Raw genomic sequence first — 21,565 nt, 5'->3', positions numbered from 1 at the left:
TCTAATAACTTGAGATAATGCCAAATTAATTAATTTTTTTCTACCTGAGCATTCCTAAAAAGGCAAATTCACTACAGATTGTTTATCAAGAATGTATCACCACTCAAGCATTTTCAAGCATTTCTATTTATAATACAATCTTTTATAGCAAGTGTTATTTGAATATTTCTGTGTTTTGCCAATTTATATGAAAGCAACTTGGCTACTTTCTCTATTTTGGCTCATGCATTCTGCACATCAATACCTAAGGAGACGCTAGAGCAAACAATCTGTTATCATACTGAAAGTGAAGCAGTGATTACTAGCAATCAGGTTAATTGAGAACAGTCTTGTCCAACTAACCTTACTTCATGCTCTGATTGCATAACTTCCTCCGTAAATAGTGGGAATGCCACAAGCATAACATGCTTTGATTTCAGGAAAGCATTTGACCAAAAGTGGCTGGTTACACATACAGGCTGCAGAGCATGAAAAGATGGGGGGGGGGGCACCGCTGTCTTGCAGCGGCAGGGCGCTTGTTCCCTGGCAGCACCAGTGCCACACGCGTTGCCTCCTCCCGCTCCTGGCTGAAGGCACGCTGGATGCTGCCCTTGCCACACGCAGTGCTCAGGAGGGCGGCCCTTTCTGTATTTGTTCAGGGCAGCCAGATCAGGTGTGCATAACGAAGATGTCTGCAGTGAGTTAGGGTTAGGGAGAGGCACACACCTTTTAAAATATTTAATGTTTGCTTTCATTACAAGATGAGTTAGCACATTGCAGGTTTTTAGCCAGTGAAGCGCATAGCAATTCTTAATATTTTCACAGAAAACAGTATTTTTTTAAACTGTATCTGAATGATACCACTTGGTTAAATTAATATAAGAAGGGTACATTCAGTACCCATTTACTGATACTGTGTGTTCACGCCTGCAAGTCTGAGGTTCCCAATACCCCCCCCCCCCCGTTTCTAGTACTCAGAGCACTTGGCAGGGCTTAGTTGACCCTGGTTGATCTTGGAAAGCAGAGTCAGACCTGGTCAGTGCTGGGATGGGGGGCTAGCGGGGCACCACAAGGCCACGGGCAAGGAGACTGACCCACAGGAGTGGAACAGGAACCTGCATAAAAACTGAAATATTCATGGAAAAAGTCTTAGTGTGCAAAAATCAGAGGAGGAAGCGGCAGATGAACTGGGAGACTTGTTCAGCATAAGCGGAAGTTACAGGAGTGTGGAAGCCCCAAGATATAGAATTGTACAGGAATGCTACACATTTCAGTGGGCTTAGGAACAGTGGCGCCTACCCGCTTTTTTCCTACCAGGAATATCCGGGTTACGCTTCTGAAAGGGGAAAGAAATCACGTATGACTGACCTACAAAAGAACTGGGCAGAAAGCAAAGTCAATGATTAAGTTTCTCCAGGCCTAGCATGCTCCGGTCCAGCGGCCAGGCCGCGTCTCTCGGGCCCAGAACGGAGCCTGAGAAAGTGACCCCGGGGAGCCTCGGCTCCGACCCACGGCAGCCGCCGCCGCCGCCGCCGCGCAGCACGAGAAAGGGGAGCCTCTGCTCCATTTCACGCAGAGGAGGGCTGCCGGCGAACGAGAGAGAGAGACGGGGGGCAGCAGGAGTCAGGTGGGAGCCAAGAAATGATTGCCTTCGCTTCGCTTCGCTTCGGAATCAGCGCTGTCCAAGTTTTGACCTCTCTTTTGCTGCCCGAGTTGCCATTCTTCTGAAAGAGCCCACGGAGGAAAACGCTTAAAACCTCTGCCCGAACGGCACCCAGTGGGATCGCTGTCTTGAAAGGCATCCCGCGGGGGAACGCAGGGCCCCAGCGCCAGCAGAGAGAGACACTCGCTCCCGGGGTCTAAAGGCCGGGCAGCAGCACCTCTTTCCCGGCCGAAACAGCAAAGGCGCCTGGCCGACCGTTCGGGGCCCGCCGGGAAGGGCCGCTCGCCGCCCGCTTCCCTTGGCGAGGCAGCGCTGGGGGCTCCGCGCAGACCCGGGGAATCCCGTCCCCCGCCCAGTCGTCCTGCTGGGCCGCGGCAGCCTCCAACTCCAGGGAGGGGCCGACAAAGCGGGGGGAGGCGGCGCCGCCGGCCCTGCCAGGCGACTTAAGATTCGGGACGAGGGAGGGGAGACGCCCCCCCGTTTCTGCCTCGCCCTTTCCCCTCCCTCGGACCCCCCTCCGTCCTTCGGGAGCAGCCCGAGCGACTCTCCGCGCGCGAGGAAGGGGCTCCGGGCGCTTCACGCGCAGATTCCGGGCCGACCGCCCGCCCGACCGCCCTCTGCCCGGCGCCGCGAGCGGGGAGAGCGGCGACCGAATCGCGAGTTCACCGAGCGGGTCCGGGCTGGGCGAAATACGGCTCCCCCGCCCCACGGTTCGGCGCAAGCTTCAAACCCCCCGGCCCGCCCTGCCGGACGGGGACCGACCCCCCGCCCCCAGGGAGGACCGAGGCGCGCGCGCGCCCGCCCGCCCGCGAGACCCCGCGCCTCGCTCCCGCCGCCCCCGGCGACGCCCCCCGCCCCGCTGCGCACCGAGGCCCGCCGCTCCATCTCCCCCCGCGACCGGCCCAGCCAGGAGGTGCAGGCGGCGACCCTCCGGGAAGCCTTCCCGGCCGGGCGCAGGCAGGGGCGGGGGCGCCGGGGCCCAGCCCCTCCGCCCCCTCGCCCCCCCCGCCCCCCCCGCGGCCGCCCTGGCTGCCCCGGGGGCGCGAGCGAGGGTCGGGGCCCGCCGCGGCTCCGCCACTCACCGCCTTGCCGACCGAGCGCCGCGGCCCGGGCTGCCCGTCCTCGCCCTGCGCGCGACTCCGCTGCGAGCGCTGCCAGCGGAAGCCGGGGCGGGCCAGGTGGCGCCGGGACGGCCGGGCGGGGAGGGAGGGGCGGGCGGCGCTGCCCCGAGCCAGCCGAGCCGCGCGCAGGGCCGGGCGCCTCCCTCGCGGGCTTTGTCCGCCTCGCTGCGCGCCCGGAGCCCCGCCGCCCGCCCCTCCGCGTCCCCGCGGTCGCCGGAGAGCCCTTCCCAGGGGCTCCGCGGCGGCGCTCAGGGGTGCGCGCGGCCGGCCAGCTGGAGGAAGCGACGGCCCGGGCGCCGGCTGCCCGTTCCCTCCCGGGGCCGCGGCCGCCCTCTGCCCCCCGCCGGTTCGCCGGCTGCAGCCCGGCCTGCCCCCTTGCCTGCCTGCCCCCCGCCCCCAGGCAGGGCGAGCGGGCCCAGCTGCTCGCGCGGGAAAGACCGAAGCGGCGCCGCGGGGACCGGAACTGCCGTCGGGGGAGCCCCCGAAGAGAGGCCCGAGAGCCGCCCCGCAGTCCCGAGGAGCTTCGGCCCTCCTCCTCGCTGCGTTTGGCCCCCTCCGTTCCCCTGGGCCTGGCTGGCGCTGCCGGCGAGTCACGGGCCTGCATCAGGCCGCTCGTGGCTCCGCGGACCTTTGGCGTCCGGTGCCCCCCGCGAGCCGGCTCGGCCCGTTTTGAGGGCCTGGGTTCCTCGCAGGGCCTCGTCCTTCCCGCGCGGGTCCAGGGTGTTCGTGCTTCCAGCCGGAGCGCTGGGCAGGTCGCTCTTCTCGCAGTCCCGGGCCTTCTCGGCGATCTTCCCCAGCCCCCCGACTCAGGGGCGTGGGATTCTCACCCAGCCCTTCTGGCGCCCCTGCTTTCGCAGCCCTCCATTACAGCGGGGACAACTGGCCTTGCCGGTCCACGCCCGTGGTCAGTCTTTCCAGTTAAATATTTTGCCTGGTTCTATCGCAGCCTTTCTCCCCAGTCATGGACTTTTATCTCAGGGCGGCTACAATCACCATCCCCGTGAATGTTGGAGTCCCCGAAACTGAGGCCTGTTAGGACTTTGCCGTCCCTGCCCGCTGGCCCTGGGGTGGCACTGATAGCGAGCGAGCGAGTGTAACCTCCACTTCGGCAGCAGGCCAGCCTTTGCGCCCTCTTCTTTCACCTTCAGCATGAGACTCCTGAAGTCTTCCTTTATCCAGCCAAGCGATATCATCGGCGTATCTGAGGCTGCTGATTTTCTCCCAGCAATTTTGTTTCGTCTAACCCAGCATTTCTCATGATACACCCTGCTCTTAAGTTAAATAAATCACTCATGCTCTAGGAAACAGAAATGAAGTATAAAATCATCTTGATAGGTTGGGCAAATGGGCAGAATGAAACTTGAGGATGACAAATGTAAAAGTCTTCACTTAGAAAACAAGAAGTCCCATTTGCTGCACTGATTCTGCTCCATCAACATGGGTGGATCCAGTTCCAGAGGAGAAGTGAGCCAAATTCTATTTAAACAGAAATAGGACTCACTCTGTCCCATAGCATTGTTCCTACCTCGACTGCTCATTTGAGGAGGAAAGCAGGATACAAATGGAAGATCTAAAGAGTAGAGCCGAAATAATTTTATATATTCATTGACAGGCCCTGCTCGCAGTCACCCAAGCCCTAGTCACCTCCTGTCTTGACTACTGTAATGCACTCTACATGGGGCTGCCCTTGAAAAGTATCTGGATGCTTCAATTGGTTCAGCATGTGGTGGCCCACATAGTTTTGTGCAAGCCTAGATTTGCCCACCTGTCACCTCTTTTGCAGGAGCTGCATTGGCTGCCAATTTGCTTCTGGGTCCAATTCAAGGTGCTGATTGTCACCTTTAAAGCCCTACATGGCTGGAGGCAGGTTATTTGAAGAACCGCCTTTTCCCAGTTTCATCTGCCCGACCCACCAGATTGGGGAGGCAGGACATGCTATGCCCCCCCCATTAAGGAGGTCCATCAAGGGCCTGAGAAGAAGGGCCTTCTCTGTGGTGGCTCCCTCCCTGTGGAGCATCATCCCCGCAGAGATAAGACTGGCCCCCACCTCGATGCTCTTCCGCAAGGCCCTGAAGACATGGTTTTGCCTGCAGGCCTGGGGATCCCAGGTCGATCTGGAGCCCTTCAGATGGCTAAATGTGTTGTTGTTGCCAAGGGGGTGGGGGTGGGGGGTGGAGTGGGTTTTGTATTTGGGATTTTTATTCCTGTCAGCCACCCAGTGTCACCATGAGTTGGGCGGCCATATAAATTGATTAAATAAATAAATATTCTTTGGGATCCAGATTCTTTTCTCGGTTTTCAAGGCAACTTACAGGGAATCTCCCCTACCTTCATTTCCACATCAACAACCTGTGAGATAGGTTGGGCTGGCATCAGGTGAAGAGCTCCAGGTCACATCATGAGCTCTTTGTTCAAATGGGACTTGAACCTGGGCCTCTCTAGCCCCAGCCCGAGTGCACAGGAAGGTCCTGTGATCTCTGGAGACCCTGGCCCTCGTGTAACAGGCCTTAGACCTTCTCCTACTACTTGCTTGACACAGGAGAACCAGAAGGCAAAATTGAGAGACCTCATACTAGTTCCCCAGTCCAACAAACAATATTAAAGATAGGCCATAAAATCTGTTCAGATAGTGCAACCAAAATTGTTCTCACGTGAATAGGTCACATGCCCAGTTCACAACTCTGGAGGAGCCACATGAAAACATGTAACAAGTGCCTGCGGCAAGGAGAGCATCATCTCTGGAGCACAGAGGAGACAGAGATCTCTTATCGTTGCCCCTTATTCACGCAAGCGGGAATGAGATCTGTTTCAGGCAAGCTGGGGGGCAAGGGGATTGCTGACCTTCGGATGCACTCGCTGTGCCCTGATATTAGATCCAGGTAAGGAAGGCTAAATTCCTTTAGATGGCAGCTGTGCCAGGGTCACTGAAAAGTGTGGTTACCCCAGAGGGGTCCTTCCTGTGACACCCGGACCCTGAAATGCTCTTCAGTTTGCTGTGTCTTTCTTGCCTTCTCTGCAGCAGCAGAACCTGGATTGTCTCAGGGCTCTGCCCCCAGATGTCTTAACTGTGGATGACTAGGAACTTTTAACTCTTTGTTACGCATATAATTTATCGTGGATTTTAATTGTTCAACAATTATCTGCAATTTAAATAGGTTGTAAATCATCCTGGGGAAACTTGCCTTGAAGATTGGTATAAACCTCTAAAAATAACTATAATTCAAAAAAGAGTTTGTGGTAGGCTTTGCTAGTATTTGTCTTGTTATGGCCTGAGTGTGTGGGTCGGAAAGAGCATGGTCAGCCTTGGTGGATTAAGGAGAAGTGGAGTATTTCTGTAATGCAGCAATGGACCATATAGGAAACGCGAGGCTGGTCAGAAGACCCACCTGAACAGTAAGTACTGCAAGCCATGATCTCTGGTTCACAAAGTGTCCCAGCGCACAAGATTGGGTGGAAACCCGAATAATCTCTCCCTCACAGCCACTTCATTTAGGCTGAAATAGCTGACTTGACTTGGCTTGGCTATCTGGGGAACCGCTAGCTCAGATTGCCTGGTTACTCTGGGTAACCACGGTGGAAAGAACTGTATTTTTCTCCCCAGATGACCTCCCTGCTTCGGATCCTGGATGAGAGAGAAGCACTGAATCACGATCGCCTGCCACTGTAGGGAGTCACGGAGATGGCCTTGGAGGAACTCTTCGGAAACAAACGGTGCAGAAGCCTTGAGCCCTGGGAAAGGGGAATGGGTTAGGAAGAGGCTCAGTCGGGATCCTGCCCGGCTCCGTGGGGCATAAGGCGGCGGGGAGGCAAAGCACGATCAGGCTTGCAAGGTTCTGTTGCTAGAGCCTCTCTTAATAAAGCTTAGCTCTAGTCTTCCGGGGGAGTCTGTTTCCTGATCTGCCCCACCCCAAAGGTCTGAGAGACAGAAGGTTGCTGCTTTTGGAAAGGAGGGGCAGCCTGTTGAAGGTTTTGGTAAGAGCTGCTACACTGACCGGTGCGAGGAATTGCTCTCACACCTGCTGGTAAGCTTTGAGCAGCTCCAAGGCCAGATTATCTCCTCCTCTTTCCATGAAAGCCCATGGGTTCCTGAAAGAGCTGGAGCTTTTCCCACAGGTTTAGCTGGTGATCCAGGTGAGGCCCTGGTTGCACACTGAGCTGGAGATGTGAGGTGGGGTGTCGTCATAGTTTCTTCCAATTACCTTGTTTGACATCCTGGCTTTCAGAGACATTGTGAAGGATGACACCAGAGAACAACGGTGGGAGCATTTCTTGTGGAGAACCCATCACAGAGTCAGCCGAGCCCACTCAGAGCATTTATTTACTTACTTACTTACATAATTTATGTCCCGCCTGGTTTGAACAATTCCAGGCAGCTCATATAAAATCATAAATATAAAAAATGTTACAAGAACAATCAGTTGCAGCAATCAGCATCACCTAACCATCCTCTCAAGCCCCCAAAGCCCAAACAGCATCCTCACTGCCTTCCTGAACTCTACAGTAATTATCCGGATGCCATGAAAATGTGGGCAGTCGAGGCCTTACTCTGTACATCCACAAGTCACTTTCCAGGGGGTTTATTTCAGCTACACCCAGCGTTGTGGAGTCCTTGGGGTTCTCTGAGCTGGGTGGTTTTCTTGCAAACGTTTTGTTACTCCGCTAGGTAACATCTTCAGTGCTAGCCCAGCTCAGAGAACCCCAAGGCCTCCACAGTTCAACCCTGAGCTACACATATTCGCTTCTATTGACACCTGGAGTTAACATGTGTCCTGCTACTTGGGGTAGTCCGGCTTGCACTTTCAGATTAAATTTATTCATCTCCCTCCCTGCTGACTTGGATGTTAAGAGTTTGCACAGATTCCTAGCATCTTCCTAGCATTTTGGAGGATCACTTTCAGTCACTGTAGCCTCACAATACGGACAACCATCGCCCTGATTCCTGTCTTCCTGGCTGTTGAAACTAGTCAGTCCAGACTAAGAACATGTTCTTACATGAGGCGATGATGTCTAACTTCCTTAAAGAGTCATACAACCCCTTCAGAAGAAACCTGCCTTGATCCACAAGTAATGGTCAACTATTCTTTATTTACCCATGCATCCACTTAGGGAAGATACCCATTTCAGTCTGGGTCCAGACCCAAACCCAATGAAAAACCCTTGATTGCTCTGGTCATGGAATGAATGGGTTTGATTGAGGGATCCACTGGACATTTAGTCACTCTTCCTGCTCAGGGCAAGAATCCACGAAATCATCTGACCGGCGGCCAGCTACCCATCCAGCAAGCTGAGTCCGCCACTCCCCTAGGCAGGTGGTTCCCCTGTGCCTCAGCTCCCACGACGCCTCCCAAATCTTTCAGCCAGTCCTTCTTGCCCTGCTCTCCATTTCGGTTGGGAATAGATCTGCCTCTCTTACACACAGCAACCTGTATCTATATCGCCTTTGTGGACCTCTATCAATCTCATGTTACTTTTCCCTTTTGCAAGCCAAACACGGGCAATTCTTCATTTTACAGCTTGGACTCCGGCTCTTATAATCCCAGCAGGTCACTTCTGGACCTGCTCCAGTCTTTCCAGGGCTCGTTTAAAGAGCTGAGGTCAGAGCTGGACACAATCCTCCAGGTGCAGTCTAAACAGGTCAGGGTCCAGTGAAATCTGGACGAGGTGGTTTCCTCACATATCCCCTTTCTCCGTAGACACTTAAGACGGCAAAGCAGATTGTTCGTTTCTGGCTCAGCCTCCTCTGCCTTTCCAAGGAGCATCTAATGACAGAGTATGGCGGCAGGTGACATTGCACATGTGTGTTACTTTGCACACGTATGAAACCTTGTTGATGGGAAGGGAAGGCAGGTTGCAGGTTTCTGTGACAGCCACACACTCCTGGTTCTTCCTCCAGCCTGAGGCAGTGCTCTTAGGACAATTGGTTAGCAATCGTCTTCCTTATTTGCATCCAAGAATTTTTAAAAATCATTGCAATAGCACTACAAGCAAAAATGATTTACAGTCCTGTACAAGCCATAAACAGAATGCCTGACAACATAAGCCAGGATACTGTAGTATAGGAAAAATGGAAGTGATTGTGTTTGTTTATTAAAGGGGGTCCTGTGTGTCCTTTATTGCCAGGAACAACACGTTGCTTTCTTAGGCAACTGGTGCAGCTGAACAGTTCTTTCCTTCACGCTGTCTTCCTGCTCTTTTAAAATCCTATGGGAGAAAAAAGGACATGGGGGGGAATTGCTGGTTTTCCAAGCCGGGCCATCTGTTCTATTCTTGTTTCTGACAGTAGCTGCCTGCATGCCCCTTGGAGGCGTACACGAGGACCTTGCTTCTCTCCAGCGCTTTAGGCCCGGAGACAGATTGTCTCTGATGCAGAAACACCGTGAGACACCCTGGCTGGTGGTCATTCTCAGACATGCTTCCTGTGAACGCTTTTTCAGAGAGAAGCCATTTCACCAATTAATTATGAATGAGTAAGCCCAGAGCAGACAACGGTGGAAAGACTTTCCCTGTATGTGCTACGAACTCACCCTGTTGGACTTGAAAACATATCCTCCCCTGCTGCGCCGAGCGCTCACTCTGCCGCACTTATGTACCTCAGGAGCAAATGTGAGATGCTCAGAAAAGGCAGATTCACGTGAAACATCCTGCGAGCGCAGGCCTGGCCTATCCCCTGCCCAGCCTACTCTGTGGAGCTGGGCTACAGCTCCTCTTCCACGCTCCTCACCAGACATGTGGAGAGTGATGTGGCATTGTGCCGCATAAGATCGGACAGACGCTGGCATGCAAAGTTGCACTTTGTGGCTTGTGAGAAAATTTGCACGAGGAAAGTTTAACATCAGAAACACCCCTGCCTAGCTGGAACTGCTTCAAGGAATTTATGTGCGCTTGATTTTAAATTTCTTTTGACATAATGAATGAAAATAGTCAAATTCTCCATCCCCACCTAAAGTGTCGCAGGGGACAACATTTTCAGGAGCATTTTTGAGCTCCCTCGCTTGCTTGCCTTCTCTCTCTCTAGCCATGGACGCCGTGTCTGGCCATCCACACGCCTCCTGCTATTGTAGCCACAGGCAGGGTGGGCAGCGCTACAGTGAAAGACAAGCAAGGGCAGCCACAGGAAGGCAATGCCTGGCCCCTGGAAGGGCAGGGCCTCCCTTGCCGGGGTGGAGGAGGCGGAAAAGCCCCTCTTGAGGTGGACGGCCTGTCATCTTCCCGAGGGGAAAAGAATGGCCATTCTGTGAGAAACAGCAAATGTCTACCGGGGGCTCTGAATCAAATATAGGACAAACTAGAAATCAGCATCTTACCGGTAACCCAGGAACTGCGTAAACGTCTCAACCTCTTACCTAAAGCTAGAACGCATCTCACTAAAGGCAGAATTTATCCAGTCAGATTGCATAAACTGACCCAGGGGAAGAACCGATTAACTCACACTTTCAACCGCTGGCTGCAGGCATGGCCCGGGGGAGCCAGTGGGCAGCTGGGGGTGCTGGTCACTGCAGGAAGAGCACAGATGGCCCACTCCTCTGTTCTGCGTCCCCTCCCCAAAGTCCCACGTGCAAGCCGGACGCTCTTATGTTGCTTTCCGGCACTTAGTTGACTAATGTCCTCTTTTCCTTACCTGGCCAGGTGCAGTATAGATGCTTTGGTATTCTCACCCGTCAAGGCACTGCACTCATAAAAAATTAAACTGTAATCCTAGAATAGAGAAGAGAAAAAAGATTGTCTAGAATTAAAAGATTCCCAATAGTAGTTTTCCAGCAAGGACATAGGAACCAGAACAAAAGACACCATTTGGTCCCTAAAATTCAAACATGGAAAATGTACCAAATGAATTCGTGCTCTGCTACCTCCTTAGGGTAGAACTAGATTGACGGGACAATTAGAGGGGGTGTGCAAATAGAATACTACTCCCAGGGTTCTCAAGCAACAGATGAGCAGAAGGATGGTCAGTGGAACTTAAAAAAGGGGGTTGCACAACCCCTCTAACATTTTCCAGATCCAAGTATCCAAGATACTTCGCTATGTTTATGGAGACCTCAGTGGATGTTTAAGACAGATCGGGGGTCAGCCTTTTATGCTGGAGATGTAAGATCCTGAGGGGACCTTAAGACATAATTTGAGCTTCCTCTACAGATATAGACCAGCTGACTATGACAGACTCAAGGGGGTTTACAAAGCAGTGCAGCACGATAAAAACAGTAAAGACACGTACTACCAGGAACAGCATTAGATGGGCCAGGTCCACCATTTGCACTAAAAAGTCGATCAGAACCTGATCATTTTTATTTATTTATCAAATTTGTCACCACCCATCTCGTTGAAATGACTCTGGGCAGTTTACACATTTGTTATTGCCTTACCAATGGCACACAAGGAGGCATACCTCATAACTCAGGGGGCAAGGTGTTCCATAACATGGGGGCTGCCACCAAGGAAGCCCCCTGCCAGGCCCCCACAGCTTTTACTTCAAGAGGCACGGGGATCCTCAGCATTATCTGGGCCATGAATTGCTGTCGTGAGATGGGTTGCCTCTCCCAAGGTCTGGTAAAAATATGTTGGCCGAGACGTGGGCAGAGTGGCTGGTGGAATCGCGGGGAGGGTGGAGAAGAAAACCCTGAGGGAGAAAATAAGGGTGTTGCTAAAATGGGGTCTTTAAAACCCATTTTTCAATGAAAAATAAAACTCATCTTTGTCTGCATGCTAATGCTCAGCGTGTGGGAGATAAGCATGAATTCTTAATAAGTAAAAGCAAATAGGACTGAACGGTTATATTGTAGGAAGACTCCCATCATGGGGATACTGTACAGCAACTGAAGGATAATATGTGCTCAAAAGAAAGGCAACAAAAAGGAAGGAGTTGTGTATCTCGGATAAAAGAAGTGGGGAGAGAATAGAACAATGTTAATAAAACACTATTATTGTTCACCCAGCCAAGGAGAAGATATGAACAACGCTTTCTGAAAGTGAAATGCAGATCTTTCAAAGAAATGAGAACTACTGGGAAATGTCTTAACTGTGCTGCTGACTTTTTCTTTCAGAGAGTGGAGGAGGGACAAGAGGAACCATCCTCCCTGACCTGATACTGATCAATACTGAAGGTTTAGTTGAGAAAGGAGAAGAATCAAAAATCTTGGGGGTCAGTGACCATATACTGCTGGAGTTCTTGACTGTAGGGGAAAGTAAAACCGAGAGTATCTTAGACTTCCGTAGAGAGTAAGAAAGATGACCATGACAGAGATATGCAAAAGTTTTTGCATATTTCTGTCAAGGTCATCTTCCTCACTCTCTACAACTAAAGGACTAAAAGGTGCCCAATCCTGGAGGGCTGGGGAACTAATGGGGCATGAAATGATTTCCAGAGAAAGAGGCAGACTTGTTGGATAGCTAAGCCTCTACCTTCAGTTCACTACCCTCAGAAGGCTGGGCTACTAAACTTCAGCCACAGTACAGATGAAGCTTTTAGGTTAGCAGAGCTTAATTATATAATCAGGAGGCTCCAGGAATATTTAGGGCACATTCCACCTGCAAGGAGTTCAAGCACAGGGGAACTGTAAGCAGATCCAGAAGACAAGCAGGGATTTCCTGCCGTTTGGAGAAATCTTTGGCAGCAAGGTCATAGTTATCAGCAGATGGTCACGTTGAAGCAGATGGGACAATGCCTTTGGACAGCTCCAGCACTAGTGCAATTGCCTCTATGACTTACATGGCTCTGGAGCCTCACAGCCATTACACCCAAAATAACACAGACTAATTGAAAGGTGTGCACCTGAACAGAGCCATGGAATGAACCATGCTCCAGGTCATGGCTGAGTGGGAAAAGGAAACTGCTTAGTGGATGACATGATGTGGAATATGGAGGACGGAACACCAAGGACTGGTCAACTGAAGCTTCTGCTGGATCTGAAACAAGATCCACTAGTTTGAAACTGTCTTGGGGGAAGCCGCAAGATCCCAAGAACTGATGCACCCTTTCAAGAATTGCAGACAGGTGCTACGCTCACATGCTCCAAAGTACCTTTCCACTTTTGGATCCAGAGTGCTGCACAGCCACATTAATTATGTGCCTTGCTTTCCCCAAACCTGTACACCCCAGTGGTCCTCAGTCCGTGGCACTTGACTCTTCATACTCTCTTAAAAATCTGGTCGAGCTCACGCAAGCACAACAGGGCACTGTCAAACCTGCATGTGCAGGCCCATCAGGGAACAAAGCTCAGAAAGTTTTGAGGCAAGGTTAACTCTGTTGGTCTAGCTGTCTGTCAAAACCCATCCATTAAGCAGTGTCACTGATGGGACCCGGGAAGCATGCCTTCTCCATTCTGGCCCCTGTGCTCTGGAACAACATACTCCTCCAGATACGTCTGCCCCCACCCCGTTCTATTCAAAAGAGCTTTGAAAACCAGGCCTTGTGTTAGAGCGGATGGCACGCCTGATTGATTTGAGTGGCTGCTTTTCTTCTGGCATTGGCGGGGTGTGTTATTTTTCTTTTAATTGTATTGTATGATTACTGAATGCCACCCAGAGTTGTTACAGAGTTGGGTGACCTTATAAATGTCTAAAACAAACTAATAAAACAAACTAATAAAACAAAACCATTTCCAAATCATAGCAGGTTTAGAATGCATGCATTTATCATTTAGCTTTATTTAGGGGAGGCACAGACATTCATTGATGGCTTCAGGGAGTCAAGACAGTGCAACTTTTGAGAACCCACCTTAATTTTCACCTTTGCCCCCTTTCTGCCACCTCCTGCCTTGAAACAAGTATGGATGGGGCTGAGAACGTGGTGCCACACCTCAGAAAGAAGAGGGCGGCAATTTTCGATATTGCTTTAGTCATGGTCTGGGTCCTCTACATGGGTCACTCTTCCTTTCTCACTTTGCAAAATAGGAAGTGGACTCCATCTTTTAAATTTGCAGGGCCACGTTGTGAGGTTGGACATCAACCTGTAAAGACCCACTGAATATGGATCCAAGATACCAAAGAGAAGTCTCACTTCCCGATGGACCTGCATCCTTGCTGCCATTGCTATGACTGGGGTGGGCACCTCCCTCGGAACCTGGTTACTGTGGCAACCACTCTACAGAACCTCCCCCCACCACCGAGAACCGGCATAGGAAATAACCTTGGAGGGGGGAAGCACCCTTTGAAAACAGCAACAACTTTTTCCACCTCATTTTTTCACACTGTGACTTTGCAGTTATGGCTCCCTAAAATGATAAATAACAGAGTAACTCCAGCCAACCTCACAGAGGGCTACTCCTATTTTGCGTCTTGCTTTTTTTCCACCAGCTACTGAATTTTAGCAGCGAGACCCTAGGGAGCCTTGGGGCTTCCCTGCCCGAGAAATCAAGCGTGACCCAGCGTTGTGGCATCTGCACTTGTAGTGGCATCTAGTAACAAGAGAATCTGCTCCAAACTAGATGGAAAGGAAGCAAGACCTCCCAATTCCCTTATCAGGAAGTTAACAGCTCCGTGGGTCCAAAATGAAACAGCTCCTGGTGCTTCTGTTGAAACAAGTTACTGATTCAAGAGATTTTTTTCCCTGCAACTGGTGAAAACAAGATGCAGCAGAATAAGCACGTTTACTTACGACCATCACAGAACTAGCGGGGTTCCACAGTTCTAAGGGCATCAATAACTTCAAATCATAGAAGGAAGGTATTCAATGAATAAATTCTCTAACAAGTTGTTTCCAGGGATATGTACTAAAGGAACATGTATTTCCAGTGCTCAAGAACAGCCTCCCTTCTTACTGTACCTTGGCTAGATGTTCTCCCAATCCATTAGGAACTTCTCGCTCTTTTTCCTTATCAATTTTATTGCCAAGCAAAAGGACGGGAATGTTCTCCCCAGTTGCCTCCTAGGAAATAAGGAAAAGCAGTTCAAGGAGAGAGAATTTTCCTGCAGGAAAATATTAAGACGCAGTCCACAAACTGACAAATGGATACATGCATTAGGCCATAGGCAGGTCCTGAGTTACATTATGAAAAGACTGAATTTTGAATTAAGGAGGAAAAATTAAAGCTAAGCACTGTAATTCCACTATCAAGTATTTTTGCTTTGGTTTCAAAAACGACTTCAACTTTCAGACTCCCTCCCAGCCTTTCTAGTTAGAGAACGGACTTTGTTATTCTGGTCTGGCTGAAAGGGTCTGGCGTTCCAGTCCCAGCAACGAAGACACAGGCAGTGCAGCCATGCAGCTGCGACTTGCCTCAACAAGCTGCCTTAGCGCGTGATGGATGTGCAAAGCTTGAAAGGCATGCTTTCTTTCAGCAGCGTTTGGGATGAAGCCGCCCCGCGAAGCAATGGGTCCAAGAGCAAAGCGAAGCAAAATGATCAGATTGCTCCCCACTCCCGATTCACAGCTCTTCTCAATCTTCTCCCACAAAGCTCTCCTGAGGGGAGAAGGCTGGGAGGAGCCTTCTCCCTCCCCCAGCCCTGGCCAATGGCTTCAGGCTGGCTGCTTTGGGCAAATGCCGTGCCAAAGGGGTCTCGGAGCCCGGAGTTCCCTCCCTGAGAGCCAAAGGTCTTCCAGGCCGAATGGCTTCAGAAACATGCACCAAAGCCAGCCGCCTGGAAGCTGAAGTTCTGCACAGACCTAAGACAATCTGGGTGCAGCAGGTGGGAAAGGCGACGTTTCAGAACCGTAAAATATATGGTAGTTTTCATACAACAAAACGTTTGCCATTATGATTGTCAGTTGGTGTTTCTGGGTAAGCAGGATCCATCCATTAAGAAAAGGTCACTGTGCTAATGGCACACCCTTTCGTCTCGGCCAGCAGCTGAAAAATCACTCAGTCTCTGGGAAGTCTTGCTTTGGTCCCACTGCTGGGCCTCCTTGGTAGCAGTGTTTCCTCAGGACCTTTTCTAATAGTGGGGAGAGGCAAGAAGGAGAGCATGCAGCCCTGCCACAGGGACAAGGAGCCCGCCGCAGCCCCGGCCCCCGTCCTCTGCACAGGCTGGCTCCCTCTTGGCGCCTGCTCCCGATCACGAGGGCAGGAGAGGCGCTGGAGAGGTGGAGAGGAACCGCTGGACGTGCCCCTCCTCTGCTGCATCAAGGGTCAGAGTGGAGGCAACGGCACCCTTTCTGCAAAAGGGCTAGAAGCTGGGTCTGGGTTTTCCTGCAAGCTTGCAAGCATTCAGGACTTTGGAGCTTTCAAGAAAGGCAGATGGTGCCCCTGCATGACCTGGCCATCACCCTGTTGCTCCTCCGTATTCAGATAATGCCGCAGGAGATGGTGGCAGGAGGGAAAGAGCTGAATGACCGGTCAATCTTCTAAATCCCAGGGTAGCTCACCTGAGTTCTCCCATTACCCAATATGTGCAGGCTGGGGGGGCAGGCCATTTGGGAGGGGGTAGGGGCCTGGAGGATGACCCCCTTGGCCACAACTTGCCCCCAAGGGGTGGGATGGGCCCCATTTTGAAAAGCAGCCGAGCACATGCCTTTCCTAGCACTCTTGGAGAGAAGAGCCCAAGACAGAAGGCAGCCGGCACTTTAGTGAGGCTCCTGGCTGGGCCAGCATGACATTTTATGGTTGCCGTTATCTGGTTTTATTGATGCTTTATTGTTTTAGGATTGTAGGTTGCCTACAAGGGGTGGAGGAGCTGCGTACAACTGCAAATAAAACTAACTCAATAAATGCATTACTCTACCTGGAGGAGATACAATGTGCTTGCAACTGCTCTTTACTCATTCTGCCTCATCTGGAGTATGTGACAAGTTTTCGTGGACCCCGCTTTCTGAAGGGCTAGGGTTAGGGTTGATGCGGGACAGAGCTACAGGGACGCAGGATCCCCTCACTACGGCATCCTCCTCACTCTCAAGGGGTGCCGAGCATCCCTCCCAAAGCGCACCCACAGCCTCCCTCTTGCACGCTCCTTCTCTCCTGCCTGCTTTCTCTGAGATGCTCCCGGCCTCTGCGTGCTGCAGCATCAGTGGGGCATCGGTCTTGCAACGTTTCTATGGGGAGTGATTTTGAAATCTGTCTGAGCACCCGGGTAGAAGTACGAACTCTGCTGGCCTACTGACCAGCGAGAAGCGGGAAAGTGTGCCGTGGAAAGGGAGCAGGAAGCTCCTAGGACCAGAAGCAAACGGAAGCAGGGAAGCTTTTAGTGATATATTTTTATGAGTTAGCTGATTGTACAGGCGTTATTGTTACATCACTGCTTTGTACATCGTTACATTACATTGTTATATAACTGCTCTGAGAGCAGCATAAAAATGTAATCCAGTGTAATCAATCAATCAATCGATCAATCAATCAATCAGTAACATACAAGGGCCTCTGGAACCTGTCGCCACTTGGGAAAAAAGTCAACATGCTGGAGCATTTAAATCAAATCAGACTTGCCTCTATGCTCCCCAGCCATTGCTTTACAGCCACAAAGGTGTCTCGTGCTGTTACATCATACATCACAACAACACCGTCGGCTTTTCGGAAGAACTGCTTAGTGATGCTGCGGTACCTGGGGATCAATTATTTCACAGAATGTAAAGGAGCCATCGAACCCAGTGCTTCCCTGCTCAGTCCAAATTCAATCCAAATTTAAGTATTCCAGGCCTATGGTGGTCTAGTCTGTGCTTGAACACGCCTAGCGAAGGGAAGCCCACCACCTCTCTAGGTCATTGGTCTAAATTGCTCTTACCATTGAGAAAGTTGTTTTTTCACATTTAATCAGAATTTGCTTTCCTTTTTTAATTGCTCTTTAATTACCAACAGTGAAATAGCAGCTAAAGAAAATAACGCCTATAACAAAACTGAGTTTCTAAGATTTAAGGAGCACATAGACTCAGAGGGGTCATTAGATTGATTTTCCAGCAAGAAGCTGTTAAGAAGGAGCTTCTCCATCAGAACACATTTTTCATACATAGGTCTGAGTTCCTCCAGTCCTTAACCTTTAACCCTAACTCCTGGCACCGGAGTTGAGTTTGTAAACTTATACTCCTAGTAGCTAATTCTTGTAAAAAGCTGAAGGGCAGAAAACTCCATCTGGAATCCTGGCTTTCAAAAAACATAGCTAGCTCTGAAAGTAACACCTTGTAGAGGGCAGAGGGAATGGCCTTGAAAGTACGAAGGAAGAGCCGCTACCAAGGCAACGGTCAGATAAAAGGGGCCTGAGGGTGGGCCAAGGAAGTAACTTGAGAAAATGTCTCAGACAAGCCCCTCCCTAGTTCACATGAAGATAAGCGGGGGGGAGCACATTCAGGCTTACAAGGTTCTGTTATTGTAGCTGTTACAATAAAAGTAGTCCTGACCTATATGCCATTGGTTTCCTAGTCTGGTCTACCTTGGGGACTGACACACCTCAGGAATTGGGCTGAACTACAAAACACAGGTATTTCCTGCCAAGATCCAGCCAGCAGGTAAGAAGGCCTTGGGGTACCTTTCTTGCCCGGCAGTGTCCCAGAGTTGCAGCACCACCTGGCTGCCATCCAGGGTCATGGTTTTCATGCAGTAATCCACACCTGTAGAAGACAAACAGCTCCAATTGTCTCTCCTTGGCACATTTTCTCAACTGCATCTGATTCTTTAGGAGAAAGGAGAGCTAGGACAGCGGAGGGTCAGAAAGAAAGCTGTTGGTGCCCTGCTTGCTGCCACGGAGGAGCGGGGCCCTGGCACGGCTGAGCAAATTGTTCTGTGCCACATCGGTCAAGATGCCCAGCCAGAACGAAGTAATTCACAGAGATGGGAACAGCTTGGCTTGGACTACATTTTTATCATTATTTGGAATCGGCAGCTAACACAAGAGGGTCTCTTGTGGGTCTTAATCCGCCTCCCTCTCTCCTCATGCAGTCTTAAAATACACACTTTGGTACTGGACTTTTTTTTTGCTAGTTACTATTTTAGTTGTTTTTAATATCTCAATTTTAAAATTTTAAAACTGAAAACTGCCAAGAGATTTTGGTGGTCACTGGTATACCAAGTTAATAAAATGATAATTGCTTTGCCAGTTTTTCCCCACACTAAGTACAGCTGCATCTTTATCTTCCCACCTCACTGCTAAAACTCTCTGGTTACCAGTTAAAAATTGAGAATAAAACTGGATCACAGTCTTGGAATGGCCACTCCTCCCTTGTTCTAGGGAAGCTTCAAGTTTCCATAGCTATAATCCATTTAGAGGACAGAAAGCAGTTTAAAAACACAAACCACCTTCTAATATTCTACATGGTGCTCTATGTGGGGCTGCCCTTGAAGACCACCCAAAAGCTTCAACTGGTCCAGAATGCAGCAGCATGAGCGGTGATGGGCATGCCTCGGTATGCCCATGGAACACTTCTGCTTTGCAAGCTACGCTGGTTGCTGGCTTGGTTCCAGGTGCAATTCAAGGTGCTGACTGGTACCTCTAAAGCCCTCCATGGCATAGGGCCTGGCTACTTGAAGGACTGCCTTTCTCCCATAACACCTGCCCAGCTGATTTGATCCTGCAGGGTTAGCATGTCCAGGTTCCTTTGATTAAACCATGTCATCTATCGGGACCCTGGAAGCATGCCTTCTCTGTAGCAGCGCCTGCCCTCTAGAATGAGGTGCCCCCAAGATTTGAACGGCCCCCACCCTGCTGCTATTCAGAAGAATGGTGAAGATCTGGATCTTCACCCAGGTCTTGGTGAGGGAGAGCGAGATCCCTCACTTCATCATACTTGGCAGCTTTTATCTTGTCTGTTTTACTGATTTTATTGTAATCTCTTTTATTGTTGTGAGACACCCAGGGTTGTTGAAACCTGGGTGACATACAAGTTTAATAAATTATTATTATTGTTGTTGTTGTTATTATTATGGTTGGTCACACAGTTGGCCAGATGTTTAGACTGGATTTGGCATTTTTATCCACCTACTGAGTCCTTCCCAAGGACCTGGAATAGACAGATGTTGTTTGATGATGTTAAAGGTATTGACACAGGATATAAGCTGTTCCAAGTCAAGCTGCCTTATTATTATTATTATTATTATTATTATTATTATTATTATTATTCAAGAGATCAGTATGTGACAGAATGTCTAACAGACTCTGAGAAAGCAGAGGAGGAAAAAGGACTGTTGTGCCAAAGAGACACCTAAGCTCGGGGAGGGAAAGAGACTCAGAGTAACTCTGCCTTAATTACTCTAGGAATAAGTTAAACAGGAGAACTGTGTTGACAGGCTTTCAAGAATCTGCTACATTTCCCCATTAGCAATAAATATCTTTCCAGAAATCCAGCTAGTTCTTCTACTCAAACCTCTTGGCAAGATTTTCAGAAGTGGATTGCCTTTGCCGCCTTCTTCCTGTGGCTGAGAGAGAATGACTGGCTGAAAGTCATCCAACCAACCATGTGTCCAAGGCAGGATTAGAACTCACGGTCTGCCAGTTTCCAACCTGGTGCCTTAATCACTACGCTGAACTGGCTGTCATTATATAACTTTGGAAGGATAAATTATATATGACCTGGAACATTGGATTGTTGATGTAGGTTCTTCCTCAATGTTTGAATTCATCAGATGGGAAAGAGGAGTATTTTTAAACCATAGTTTTCTTGTTTATGATTATTTATCTCCAGCCAAATCTTGTCTTTTTCTTTTTTCTAAAAAAGAATACATGAAGTTTGTAACTGTCAACGTCTTAATTTTAACCAGAGGGTTTTCACTTCCAGGAAAGATGGTGGACTGAAGAAGGCTCCGCAAAAAGCGCAGTTGATATGCGTGACCACGAACAGGGCACTGACGAGTAGATCAGCTCCTTCAACCCTCTCTGGACAAAGAGAGGATGCAAGATTACCCAAGCTGTGCTCCTTGGGATTGCTCCACGTGAGGAGACCGCCAGACAGCAGTCTCTGGAGGAAGGAGATGAGGGAATTTGCCATAACTGCTCCAGGCGCAAACAGAGCCTTTTCAAAGGACGCTGAGTTCACACTTCCCTTGCTAACCACTTTTGGAAACTGCCTATTAATGGCTTCAAAGAAATTAGACACCTTCAAACTGACAAGATTGCAAACACCAGGTGAAGGCCTTCAATCTTTAATACAAGAAAATGAAGATGTATCTTTATAATTTTTAAGAATTTAAAATAAACAACAAAAAGCAAGACAAGGTTTTGACTATAGAAAGTTTTAAACTGATTAAGTGCTCAGAAAATGTTGGAATCATGGATTTTGAATATTAAGACTTTGAAATTAATCTTAAAGAATAAATGCATTTTTGTGGGAAAGAAAAAGAGTTTCTGATATTAGAGACATAACAAGACAAGTAACTTATAATGGCGTTCAGAGATATCTTTGAGGAATTGCACTGGAAATTGCACAGGGACTTTGAATCAATCATGTCACCTACGTTGTCTCTTCTTGGGAACAGTCTGTTCCCAGAAGAAGATGTTACAGAAGAGGTATGCAACAAAATCTACTTGAGAACAACATGAGAGAATTTGAATAAGAATCTGACATCAGATATAAAGAAAAAATTGGATGAGTCTTTAAAAATCAAGAAAGAAATGAAAATAACAATCCCAGAGAGCAATTGGAACAATTTCTTTTTGCTGGACTCACAAAAGAGGCGGTATAAAGTACTGAAGAAATTCGAAACAAGGATCAACTCTCATCTGAATGGTTTAAAGAGCAAGATTATTCTGGGTAAAAAGAAAGAATATGAAGTCAGTTTATTTGACCGGGGCTAAAATGGGACATGTTGCTGTTTTGGGGGGTTCTTTTTGGATCTGCTGATATCTGGATTGAAAAAATGATGTGTATTGGATTTGCTTATATTTAACATGGTGTTTAAGCTTTTTCCTCCATGGTTACTTTATGTATCCTAATTTGATAGCATTTAAATTGGCT

At 49.5% G+C, this 21,565-nt stretch overlaps 2 protein-coding genes across 11 annotated transcripts in view; both read right to left on the bottom strand.

Moving 5' to 3' along the window:
- The window catches only part of TSPAN9 (tetraspanin 9), a 63,574-nt gene extending 60,629 nt beyond the window's left edge, over positions 1 to 2,945 (bottom strand). For both annotated transcript variants that reach the window (XM_088144699.1, XM_088144613.1), the window contains exon 1: positions 2,725 to 2,945. The gene's annotated coding sequence lies outside the window, so the exon portion shown is untranslated. The remainder of the gene's footprint in view (positions 1 to 2,724) is intronic.
- Positions 2,946 to 7,039: 4,094 nt separating this feature from the next.
- CRACR2A (calcium release activated channel regulator 2A) overlaps positions 7,040 to 21,565 on the bottom strand; it is a 45,595-nt gene continuing 31,069 nt past the window's right edge. For 6 of the 9 annotated variants that reach the window (XM_088143653.1, XM_088143778.1, XM_088143605.1 and 3 more), the window contains 5 exons: positions 18,148 to 18,229; positions 17,115 to 17,229; positions 14,522 to 14,623; positions 10,382 to 10,458; positions 7,040 to 8,964 (listed from right to left, as the gene is read on the bottom strand). In XM_088143653.1, the coding sequence (XP_087999779.1) occupies positions 8,874 to 8,964; positions 10,382 to 10,458; positions 14,522 to 14,623; positions 17,115 to 17,229; positions 18,148 to 18,229 (467 nt within the window). In that variant the 3' untranslated portion in view covers positions 7,040 to 8,873. Of the gene's footprint in view, positions 8,965 to 10,381; positions 10,459 to 11,146; positions 11,378 to 14,521; positions 14,624 to 17,114; positions 17,230 to 18,147; positions 18,230 to 21,565 lie in introns of all 9 variants that reach the window. The other 3 variants (XM_088143974.1, XM_088144044.1, XR_015796688.1) reach the window with 2 other exon arrangements.

Source organism: Python bivittatus, unplaced genomic scaffold (assembly GCF_059951505.1).
Source record: "Python bivittatus isolate LINGU-HERP-01145 unplaced genomic scaffold, Pbiv_v1 ctg000010_np1212, whole genome shotgun sequence".
Classification (NCBI taxonomy): domain Eukaryota; kingdom Metazoa; phylum Chordata; class Lepidosauria; order Squamata; family Pythonidae; genus Python; species Python bivittatus.
Note: the sequence above shows the minus strand (reverse complement) of the source record. Positions and strands in the feature narration are given on the sequence as shown.